At 45.9% G+C, this 12,630-nt stretch overlaps 1 protein-coding gene across 2 annotated transcripts in view; it reads right to left on the bottom strand.

The window, feature by feature from the left end:
• Ildr1 (immunoglobulin like domain containing receptor 1) overlaps positions 1-12,630 on the bottom strand; it is a 32,318-nt gene that overhangs the window by 8,720 nt on the left and 10,968 nt on the right. For both annotated transcript variants that reach the window (XM_021185325.3, XM_085832235.1), the window contains exons 2-5: positions 9,045-9,215; positions 7,839-7,988; positions 2,039-2,158; positions 1,408-1,554 (exon numbers count right to left, since the gene is read on the bottom strand). In XM_021185325.3, coding sequence (XP_021040984.1) covers positions 1,408-1,554; positions 2,039-2,158; positions 7,839-7,988; positions 9,045-9,215 — 588 coding nt within the window. The remainder of the gene's footprint in view (positions 1-1,407; positions 1,555-2,038; positions 2,159-7,838; positions 7,989-9,044; positions 9,216-12,630) is intronic.

Genomic DNA, 12,630 nt, shown 5'->3' with positions numbered 1-12,630 from the left:
ACAGACCTGAAACCAGATTCAGACCACTGACCTTGACATCATAGATTAAGTTGGGTGTCTATCATCATGAGTAATCGTCATGTTTTCCTTTCAAACTTTCTTCTCCACATGGACCAAGATGGCAAGAGTGGCTGTCTCTGGGAACTTGGCTTAGTCTTTTTTTTTTTTTTTTTTTTTTTTTTTTAAATTTCTCAGATATCCTACCACATGATGTTTTACATCATCGGGAAAAGGAAATGTTACTTAAAACCAATACACTAAAAGAAAACTTCCAGTTACACGGTTGATTTGACTCCCATCTCGTTACACAGGAAAGAACTTTATAGAACACTGTCTCAATTCTTTTGCTTTTATCATCTACTCTGCAGCTTTACATTTTAGGATATATTATCATCTTGTTATATGTTTATTCTTGTGTATTTTGTGTGTGTATATGTGTGTGTGTATGTGTGTGTGTGTGTGTGTGTGTGTGTGTGTGTGTGTGTGAGAGAGAGAGAGAGAGAGAGAGAGAGAGAGAGAGAGAGAGAGAGTTTTCTTTTTCTACCATGTGGGTTTTAGCAAGTACTTCACCCATTAATCCATTTTGCTGGTCCAAAGTTTCTTTTAAAGGATGAAATTTCAGTTCAAAGAAAGCTCATACTAAGAGCCAAATTGTCTGCTCCATCTCCTTTTCCCTGCCATTAGATTCACAGAACCTGGGAATGTCTAAGAAACACACATTCTTTGGCCCTACTCCCCAAGACCCACTGGCTGAGAAGCTGGGGAGGGGGCAGTAGTTAATGTTGACCAAGTCCTCCACATGATCCCAGTGTGAGTTTCCGTTTGAGAACTAACGTCTCAATACTTTTCCTATTGCCCTGCTCTTTTCATCCCATCTCTAAGTAGTGTTGTGAAATGAAACAGAATAAGATACATACTCTGTCTCTGCCCCTGGTTTCTGAAATACAACTCCTAAAATCCTTGGGCCCTCAAGAAAGATGAGTATCTTCCATGAACTAATTACATGACTGGTGGCTGGGGTCTCTAGAGCTTTGGGATGGAGACCGGTTGCCCAAGAGACCAAGGCATGGTTAGAGTGCTGGAATTTTCTCTTCCACTTCTGACCTGGAAGAGGAAGAGTTGTTCAACTACACAAAAAGGAAAACGTTCATTTGAAACAGATGATCCAACTCCGTCTGTTTACTAAAAAGAAGAGCTTTATAGGCAGAAACCCTGTTATTGGCCACCTTCCTTATGAATATAGAGAGTTCTTGATCATCATTTACAGGTACAGCCCAAGACTTTTGAGCCTGTAAAGGAAGAGGGTATAAAGGAGATCCCAGAAGAGCCAGGAACTAACCTGAGATACTTGGGGTAAAGGGCACATGTACCATCATGTGCCAACCCACTGCCACTCTGTTCTCTCACCTTCCTCAGGGCAGCAACAGCGGGTAGGACAGCAGGGGCAGCGGATGTAGCAGCAGCAATACTGCGGACAACACTGGCACCAGCATACACCAATCAGCAGCAGAAGTAGGAGGGCTCCAAGAATGATGAAAATCACTGTCAGCCAATCTGCCGTAGAGAGAAGCCAAAAGGGGAGGAACTAAATAAATCATCTGAGGGATGTCTCTACTCCAACTCTAGTGGTTCTCCACCTTCCTAAGCCGCGACCCTTTTATACAGTTTCTTATAGTATGCTGACCCCCAACCATAAGATTGTTTTCATTGTTGCTTCATAACTGTAATTTTACTACTGTTATAAACTGTAATGTAAATATCTGTTCTGTAGAGGTCTTAGGTGATCCCCGTGAAAGAGTTGTTCGATTCACAGGGTGAGAACCAGTAATCTTAGACACTAGTAAACACAACCATTGACATAGTAAGGTCAAGTGACACAGTGGCAAAAAAGTTAAGCTCTAGTAAGAGGCCATCAGAGGTCCCCAGCCCAATGACAGTAACACAGATCTGTTTGTTTCTGGCTTTGCTGCTATTGGTGGGTACTTTTGCAGGCAATATCTATTGGTGGCTGGCCCAGGGAGGCTGCAGCAGCACTTACGCAGGACAATGAGCTTCACCTCCTTATCTGGGTCTCCTGACGTGTCTCCTGGAGCCTCGATGGTACAATAGTATACTCCATGATCCCACCACATCACTTCATTAATCACAAGATCTGCTCCTGTGTAGGACAGAAGGGGAAAGTGCCAGTTACCAGGGCATGGTATCTTCAGGACCTCAGAATTCTGCTTTCTAAGAAGGCCTGTGGTAGATGAGAAAGGAGTCTGAGATCCTTCCTCATACCTTCCCTTGTTCCCCACTGTACCCCACTATTAGTTGATAAGGATCTAGATATGTGGTCTCATTCAATCCTCACCATATATCCCTATCTGTGGGTGAGGTAGAGATTCCTAGTTGTCTCTCACTGATGTTGCTCCCTTCCTCGGGATCATAGAATCATTGACTGTGCATGCAGCCGCTATAGTTTAAGTAAATAAATGCTCATTCCCTTTCAAACTCATTCTAAAAGAAAGTTGTGGTTTTATTAGTATTAAGGAATTAGGACCTTGGTGGACTGTGTCCTGGAAGTTAAATCAAAATCTCTCTCTCTCTCTCTTTCTCTCTCTCTCTCTCTCTCTCTCTCTCTCTCTCTCTCTCTGTGTGTGTGTGTGTGTGTGTGTGTGTGTGAGAGAGAGAGAGAGAGAGAGAGAGAGAGAGAGAGAGAGAGACAGACAGAGAGAGACAGAGACAGAGACAGAGAGACAGAGAGACAGAGACAGAGAGAGAGAGATTTAAAATTGTAAGTATAGCTAGGAGTGGTGGTTCACACCTTTAATCCCAGTACTTGGGAGGCAGAGGCAGGTAAATCTCCATGAGTTCCACACCAGCCTGGTCTATCCATGTGCATAGCATGTTTCAGGACAGCCAGCGCTACATAATGAGACCTTATCCCGATAAAACAAGCACAAACAAACAAACAGAAAATGATAGGTGTGGTCTCCTCTTGTGCTCTCTTCTATTGCTATGTGATGGTGTATCTGTAAGACCCTCACCAGACTTCTAGAAACATAAGCTAGTGCATTTCAACTGATTATAGTTACCTGGTCTCAGGAGCTCCATTATAACAGAGTATAAAATAGACTAAGACAGAGACCATGTAGAATAAAGTCAGTATTGCCCATCCTCTCTTCCGCGTGATGCAGCAGGAACGTTCCTAAAAATGGCATGTGAACACCCTTTCCTTTCTTTATCCCTTTCATGTTGTTCTCTGGGTGCTAGGGACTGGATACACTATGAGTGTGTGTTTCATGTGTAGGAAGCTCAGTCCTCAGTATGGTCTCTTGAAGAACTCTAGCCAGCTCACAAACACAACTGACAGGCCTTGCCCTTCTCCCCCAGTCCTTCTGACTCATTAAAGACCATTAGCTTGCATCCTTAAAGCTAGCCACCAAGATGCATTTCCTTATTTGGTCATTTCCACATCCTGAGGCTGACTACCTAGGTCCAGCTAGTATTGAAGTATTGAAGCCCACCAATCAAAAGCCCCCTTTGGGCTGGAGAGATGACTTGGTGGTTAAGAGTACCGGCTGCTCTTCCAGAAGATCGGAGTTCAATTCCCAACATCCACATGGTGGATTATAACCATCTGTAATGGGATCTGATGTTCTCTTCTGGTGTCTGAAGACAGCTATAGTGTACTCATATACATTAAATAAATAAATAGATAAATCTTTTTCTAGAAAAAGTTCCCTTTGGCTCACCTAATCAATATGTCCAATTAAAACGCAGGGTTTTTCATTTTACCTTTATAAATGGCCATTTGCCTATAGGTACTGACTGTCTCCTCTTTATCCAGAGATAGTCCTTTGTCCCTGGGAGACAAATGCCCTTCCCCCTCTCCTATGCCCCCTTTCTCCCCTCTCCTGTGTTCCCTTCCCTGTCTCCCTCTTCCTCTATTTCCTGTCTTTGTTCCTTATCTCTGCCCTCTGTCCTTCTGGGGCAAATACATCTCCTTTGTGCTGAGAACTTGGTCTTGGGGTGTCTTGGGGTGACTCCATGGTTCTCTTTGGCCTTGTTGGAATGTAGTGGAATCTTTAAGGAATGGAAATTAGAACAGTAATTAGGTCATTTGGTTGTGCTACTCTGAGAAGATATTAAAGTCATTTTTACGGCGCACACGCGCACACACACACAGCCCCCAGTAAGTTCACAACAGAATGGGTTGTAACAGAAGAACAAGAATGATTCTTTGTGCTCTTTGGTCTCCTGTAATCCCCATGTGAGCTCTGCTTCTTGTAAGCACTTCTATGATGATGTTGTCATAGTGGTGACCCAGCCATGAGCCTTCATGAGACCAAACCAATGGCATCATCTATTCTTAGACTTGAAGCAACCAAAATGATAAGATAGATAAGCCTCTTTTCTTGGCAACTGCCCACAGGCATTTTATTCTAGAAGACAGAAAAAAAGAACCAAGACATCTAGAAAGAAGGTGACAGTCTGGGTGAGCTGAAATGAACTTGGCCCCTGAGGATTTAGTGGAATGCAGCCATCAGCTTAGGTCTGGACTGTGTTTTTCCGATTTATACATGGGATCAAAATAAACCACTGATATTTCTGGTTTCTGCTTATTTGCCATCAAATGTAATACCCATCAAAAGGATTATATGATTACTTAGCTACATTTCAGATAAGGAAAATGAAGGCAGAGATGCTAAGGGAATGTACCAACAACATGCAGACAGCGCTTAGCACAAGTGGATTCACTCCCATGACCATGCCACAGATTGATGCTCTTCAACACTGAGCCCTGCTTTCTTCTCCAAAAAGGCTAGAAAACTCCATAGTCTGGACCCATTACCATTTCAAGATGAACAAGTCGCTCTGGTATTCTTTTTTTTTTGGGGGGGGGGCGGTCAAGACAGGGTTTCTCTGTGTAGCCCTGGCTGTCCTGGAACTCAGAAATCTGCCTGCCTCTGCCTCCCAAGTGCTGGGATTAAAGGAGTGCGCCACTACGCCCGGCACTCGCTCTGGTATTCTAAGGGACAGCTTTGAACTTGAATGAGCACAGGAAATCTGCCCAGTATTTTCAGAGTGTTACCCAGGAAAGGAACCAACATTCCCATGAGTACCTGCTACCCAATTAAGATCAGCCAACGTTTAACATATACTTTCAATGTAAGCAAATTTGACCAATGTTCACTAAAGCCCAATTACTCAAATTGTTAAGTCAAACTCTGTGACAGGAGCTTTGAAAAGGAGCCAGCCCTTCTCCTGGCCGGCTTAAAAGCCAGTCAAATCCCCAAAGACATGGCTTGCCAGCTTATCTCAGAATTTAGAGATCAGGCCTCAGCATCATGGGTTTGCTCTTGCACAGTCGATGGTCATATCTGCAACGCATTCTTGCCTGTTTGTCAAGAAATATCTACAGAGGAACTGAAACAAAAACGTGAGGTCACGCAAGACTGGGGCAGAGCTTGACTTCTGTTTCCTTCTCCTTTACGTCAGTCCTCGAGACGCACTTTTCTCCCCATGACTGTCTAAACCCACCACTTATCCCATGAACAAGCTTAACCCTCCACCAGGTACTACGATGATGGTGCTCAGTGAGCACTTCCAATCTGATCCCACCATCCCTGGAGTCTCAAAGGGTTTCTGAGACATGATAGTGTGGCAAGGCTCTTCAGATATGTTAGGGATTTAGACGACCCATGACTTTATTTGGCAGGATCCTCATAAACGGCAGAAACTCAGACATAAGAGTGTCAGAAAAATAAGGATTCTGGGAAATCAAGATGAGACTGGAAGTAGAAATGAAACCCAAAGAAAACTACTATTTTCCCTTAGGAGAGAGAGAACAAGATTGGGTGTGACCCAAACATGGTCAGGAGGAGGGGTAGTGAGAGGTGTCACAACTACATACACACACAAGAGCAGAGATGTCCTCCAGATTCTCCACGGGGAGTTCTCATTCCTCCAGAAACTCTAAAGGAGGTTGGCTAGTTAAAGATGTGAGCCCAGGGCTCCGATCAGAGCCAATTCTGAGGAAGTAAAGCCAGCAAAGTCTTTAAGGGTGCACAGGGACACTAAGAGAAATGCAGACGGTCCCTAGGCGAAAAGTTCAAGGGCTGCCTTGTGGAAACCAGAGGGTGAGTGTGAAGAGATCATATTTAAGTGTTACAAAATTAGAAGCAATGGTTAAGTTGACCCTTTAAATGGTTGTAAAATATTCACTAATTCCCTATACTGTTTGGGTACCACAAGTAGACTACTGTGTGTTTAATCTCTTATAACCAGCAAATATTTTTTAATATTTATTTTTATTATTTTTATTTGAGTGTATGTGTGTGTGTGTGTATGTGCAAATGGGTTCACGTGAAGGTATGTTTGTGCATGTGAGTGCAGTGCTGAAGAGGCCAGAAGAGGGCACTGGACTCCATGGAACTGGAGGTATAGGTGGTTGTGAGCTGCCTGAACATGCTGGGAACTGAGTTTATGTTCTCTGGTTAACAAAATGAGATCTGTCAGTCACTGGGTGAGCGCTCTGGCTCTACAAATATTTTTTTTTGAATTTTTGATTTGTGTTTATTTATATAATTTGTGTGTATGTATGTGTGTGTGTTACTACATAGGTCTGTATACCACTTGCATGCCTGATGCCCAGTAAGTCAGATCCCCTAGAAGTGGAGACTGTTGTCAGCCACCATATAAGTGCTGGGAACTGAATCTGGGTCCTCTGGAAGAATAGCAAGTGTTCTTAGCTGCTGAGCCATCTCTTCATCCCCACAAATATATATACATATATATATATATATATATATATATATATATATATATATATATATATTGCACAGCACATAAAGCTCACTGCAATAGTCTCTGAGTTCTGACTCTATAACTTCATAGGAATCCAGGACGGCAGGCTAGGAGTGAGGGGTACTAGCCCATCCTGTGTACAGAAAAACACCCTGACTAGATAATGGAGCACCACTCCACGTTGACGGTCCAATATGTCATTTTCACACACTGTCACAATTCTCTGTGAGACGGGCTCGATAACCAGTCTCACTTAAGAGAACCAGAGGCAAAACAGCCCAAAACCTGAAGGTGCTTGCCCAATTTCATATTCCCTGTAAGTGCAGAACAGCCACCACACCTGAATCCGGCTGTGGGGGGGCTGCTTCCTGTGTTAGGTACAAAGAAAGGACCTGCTTTAGACCCAGCTCCCAGACCGTGCCTGCATTTCATATTTACTGCAGTGTCGCGAGGGCCCCATCCTATATGGCCCTCTCTCTCTCTCTCTCAGATGAGAGGAAAAAGGCAGAGAAAATGGCCGGCCTGTGGCTGTTAGCTCAGCTTGAGCGTGGAAACACTTCGACTCTTACCCAGGCTTGTACCCAAGTCAGTGTTGTTTCCTCTACCCGGGGATGCAGTGGTCTCAAAGAAGTCACTTGCCCTCCAGCTCCCAATTCCATTGGTATAGGTATGAAGAATGGCTGAAGGGACCTCAGGAACCTGGTGCGTGGGGGAGGGGGGGGGGGAACAATTTCTAAAATTGCGTCAAAGGAGCCAGATCTGTATTTTAGCCTGAATCTCAAAAAACAAAGGAACCAGTGACACCCTGACCTTTACCCAAGGCTGCAGAACATCCTCTCATCCACAGACCAAGTTCCAGGGAAGTGGCTTTAGATGGTGGAAAACATTCTAAGAATCTGGCACTTGACTTTAAACAACAGTGACCAGTTCAGTCATCGAGCCCCAGAAGATCAGGGGAATCCCTTGCTGACTCAGCCTGCCCTGCCCGGCCCGGCGTCTACATCCTCCTAAAACCCTAGTTCCCCTGCCTCCTCCGCCATACTCACGGTTCTGGATGGTGATCTTGCGTTGCCGGTAATCCACCCCCAGCACGGGCTCACTCTGCCCACGCCGCTGGGCCACGATGCGAACTTCCCTCTGATTGTCACTACAGTCATTGGAGGGGTCCTGGCCCAGGGACAAAGCGGCCTGGTATGCTGAAAAGAGAGCACCAAGTCACTCAGCATTGAGATTCCGCGAGTCAGGTGTAGGATCTGACTTGTTAGTCCCGGCTGACCACTGGGAACTCCACTTGCATCGCATCGATAAGCCTCCAAGCCCCTCCTTGACTGCCCGGTTTCCAAAGCCTGTCTGCTTTATTTACAAAATGCCCACGCCCAGCTTCTGTTCCAGTGGGGGGTTCACTTTCCCAACCTTCACAACAGAGAATTCAAAGCTGTTAAATCTACCAGGTGACCAATACTTCCTGCTTGCTCCCTTAACCCAGAAAGAAGAATCAATGCCTCAATTTGGAAAGATTCCTTTGGTGCTAACATCAGACTAAGTGAGGAGACTCGGTGAGATTTGGGGGGGGGGTTCTGTCCAGTCGTACTGTAAAGCTTGAGTTGCCGGAGCCACAGTCGTGCCCTTCCTTCCTGAGAACACCCACTTCCTTCCCCCAAGCAGGCGGCCTTCTTGTTTGTACCCTCAAACTCTCTATAGGTCTAATCACCCCAGACTGACTGTGGGGCTCCAGGTTCCTCTGATGCCGGAAAGAGGCTAGAAATGAGCATCTGGGAAGGAAGAGCCTGGAGGCAAGAGCCGGGGTAGCCCTTGCTGAGAAGCAGGACTTGGCTAAAGTTAAGAAGGAGCTGTACATCACTGTTGTCTGAGATGTCCAAAGCCTGACTGGAGGCAGAGAGCTCTCCCCTACCCAAAGTGTGACAGCGAGCTGGGGTCTTCCAAACAATGGCCGCTGACTTGAGGTCCCACATGGCTCAGAGCTGGTCTGTATGAGGAATGTATAGGAGGGACACAGGCTAGGTCTTTTATGTCTGAGCTGCCTGAAATGGTTTTAGGACAACATGGGGTAAACAAACTGACATTTGGCCTTGAACAACTCGTTGTGCAACCTGGGTTCAGTTTATCTGAAAAAATAAAGTGGCCCAGCAGGTTCTTCTCAGGATGACAATTAGTGATCTGTAAGGACCCCTAGACCCCGATGATAGCCCGCAGATGCCTGGGACCATGGGCAGAACAAGGGGGCTACTCACAGGCAGAGAAGTAGTCAAAGATGGGATCCTTGCAGAAGGACTTGAAGCGCCATGTCACAACCACGTCCTGGAGCTGGGCAGAGGTGGTGTAGTCACACTTGAGGGTAACCGAGGCAAACAGAGTAACATAGCGTTCTGTGTGCTGGACTGTGACCAGCAAGGACAGACACCCTGGAGGCAAGAGCAGGAGACAATGCTAAAGGTGACCTACTTTTGTTTGTTCCTGAGTAATAAAAGCCATGCAAATGAACAAAAGCTGCCCTGCAGCCTAGCATTGGCTGGAAGCTCAAAGACACAGGCTCCAGTGAGGAGTATACAGAAGGAAAGGACCCTAAGCACCAGGAGGTGTGGGGGAAGGGTGATGGGGGTGGGGGAGTCAGGAAAACTTCCCAGAATTCACAGTCCACTAACACACCCAGCACCAGTCCAACAATAACCACACACCCATAGCAATAAAAGAACTGTATTTAAATAAGGCCACAGTTGAAATAGAGTAGTGATCCAGTTAAAACCAGTTTCCCCCTGTCCCTTCTCTTCCAAAAGTGGTTTCCCCTTTGAGGCCCGGCTCAGGTAGTACAGCCATTTCTTCCCAGAATTACAACTGGGTGGGTCTACATTGTGAGACCTGTCTTAGGAGAGGGAGGGAGGGAGGGAGGGAGGGAGGGAGGAATGGAGGGAGGGAGGAATGGAGGGAGGGAGGGAAAGAAGAAAAGGGAAAAAATGGTTTCTCAGTTTCCTAAAAGTCAGACTATTATCTGACTAAGTGGTTCCCATTCTGTGGGTCATGACTTCTGGGAATACACTGATATTTATTTACATTTTGATTCGTAACAGTAGCCAAATTACAGTTTGACTAGGAGCTAGGTGACACACAGGCACCAGATGGAATGGTAGAGTGGTAAGAGAACCGTCCACAGCCAGCATCTTGGAATGCTTCAAGGTTGCATTAGAAGGAGGTCTTTCTTGGAAGGTGGGGGTGGGTGGGGGTTAGTGTAGAGCGACGGTACTCGAGGCTGTCCAGAGTTTCCAGTGCAGCAGGACTTAGGAGAGGCCCAAGAACTTACATTTCAAACAGATTTCCATGAGAGCAATAAGAAAAGCTATGTCCGGGAGATATGGAAGGGGCTGTGCCAGAGGTTGAGAACAGCTGGAAAAGGCCACCTGTTAAAGGTTACCTCTCCAGGCTCTGGATTCAGACACAAGTCACGCCTAGTTCTTCACTCCGACACTAGAGGAACTTCTTGCTTAGTTTCTCTTTCCTCAGCTATTGAGTGGGGATCATGATAGCATCCTGCATCTGGAAACCCCAAATCTGAAATGTTCTGGAAGCCTAACCTCGCTTTTCTTTTTTGTCATGTATATGTGCGGTGTGACTCTCTGTGGACTCCATGTAGAGGAAGGGTGTCTTGTCTATTCCTCCTGCCACGTCACCTTATTCCCTTGAGACAGGGTCTCTCACTATCCCTGGAAATTGCCGATTCCTAGCACTCAACAAAGCCCAGCAAATGTCTTTACCCTCCTCAGTGCTGGGGTCCTGCATGCATGGCCACACCTAGTTTTTACATGGATGCTGGAAATCTGAGCCCAGGTCTTCATGCTTGTATAATCAACTCTCTTGCCCACTGAACCAACTCCCCAGCACCTATAAAATTTTCTGAGTGTCAACGTGACAAAGCATTTTCTTTAATTTTAGAACATCTCAGAGTTCACATTTTCAGATTCAGGATATTTAGCCAACAAAGACTACACAAACTTCCCCAAATTTGAAATCCCCAGTCTGAAACTCTTCTCACCCCAGGCACTTTAGATAAGAGATACTCAACCGGCACTGACTTTACCACGTCCTTGCAGAAGGCCAATCAGGGACTACACTGCTCATGCTGCCTTCTTGCTCTCTCTAGCAGAGCTCTTTCAGTAGAGCCTTCCTTTCTGACTGAGCCATCCCTTTAGAGGGCAGCAAAGTGATCTTAACATCATCATCACCACCACCATCACCTCCACCACCCTCCTCCTCATCACCACCACCACCACCATCACCTCCACCATCCTCCTCCTCATCACCACCATCACCATCGGGGGAGGCAGGTGTGGGATCAGATGAATACTCGGAAGATTTGGTTCTCTCCTTCCACCTTTCTGTGGCTTCCCAAGATTGAATTTCTCCGCTTCATCAGGGTTGCATTGCTAACCTGCAAGCCTGTGTTCATCGAGTCATCCCCCGCCCCAACATCCTGGATGGGACTTTTTTTTTTCTTCTTAAGAACATCACTGTTTTATTCAGTTCTACATTGTATACTAGTTTGTGCCATGTAATGACATCTTACATATAGTCAGTAGTATGCCTATTATCATGTTTAGAAAACTGGGATAGTTTATCATGATAGCAAATGATGTACAAACTTCCAAATGCAGCTTACTGCCATGTGTAGAAGACACTATGTCCTTGAAGAAACTGCAGTTTATGAAGGAGAGTTAGCTCTATAACTTTACTTTCCAAAAAGACTCAAAGGTCAAGTTCTGGACCTAACAGTGAGCTTTCAGGTGAACGGAACTCCTCTGACCCTGGAAGAACCCGAGACTCACATCGCAGCATGATTCTACACTGACCACTTCATCTTTGGCCAAGGGTCTCCTAAGAGCCCCCAGCCTAGCTAACAATGGGCACTTTCTTCTGCATTTCTCACATCTCTGAGGAGACAGCAGAACACTGCTCAGGGCAGGCTCCGCCACTCAGATATGACCTGGCCAGTCTGTGTTACCACCCTTTGACGTTAGCGGCAAAAGCTATGTGTGAAGACTGTGCAGAAGCAAGAAATGTAAGCCAAATCTAAAGACTCTGGTAGGTTTTTAGACCACATATCAGAAGCAGGGAGAGGGTAGGGCAGGGGTGGGCTGCTGCTTCAGGGAGGAAGGAAATGAAGGCGCTAAGCTTCTTTTCTGGAAGTTTTGTTGTTTAGGGAGCCTAGTGGGAACCAATCAGGTTCCTGCCTACGGGAGGCAGGTAATTAGGCAGGTCAGGTGGTGAGTGGGTTATGGGTGTATGGGGTGGAGTCAGGACACATCTATCTTCTAGTTCAAGGATAATTACTGATGGCATCCCAGAAGAATAGAAGACCATGGGGGGGAGGGGTGGGGTGTGCTCAGCTGTATTACTCAGCCGTGAATGGAAAAAAGAACATTTTCAGAATAAACCTTCAAGAGTTTGGGAGGAAAGAACCGCCGGCCTTGCCAGCTGCAGGACTCTGAGAATTCAGGTCAGGCAGAATGGAAACGCTATGGCCTTACAGGGAGGGAAGCCAACACAATGCTATTCTTACATTTACATAAAAATGAGCCCTGCTCCTCCTTCCTCACAGCTGTGCCTCGAATGTTCTAAACAAACCCTTTGGCTTTGCATGGCACCTTCCACTGTTCTCTTTCACACACAAAAACCTATGATCCTGGAAGGAGTATGTGGACAACATGTGGACTGGTGGCTTGCCACGGTCTCTCTGAGGGGCGCAAGGTTAGGAGTTTCTCTCCCCGTGCAGTGTTCTTGATGTACTTCCTTCGGTTAGAAGAAGAGGCGCTGGCAATCCCTAACTTC

This window comes from Mus caroli, unplaced genomic scaffold (genome assembly GCF_978045245.1).
Source record: "Mus caroli unplaced genomic scaffold, Mus_caroli_1 scaffold_17, whole genome shotgun sequence".
Taxonomy (NCBI): Eukaryota; Metazoa; Chordata; class Mammalia; order Rodentia; family Muridae; genus Mus; species Mus caroli.
Note: the sequence above shows the minus strand (reverse complement) of the source record. Positions and strands in the feature narration are given on the sequence as shown.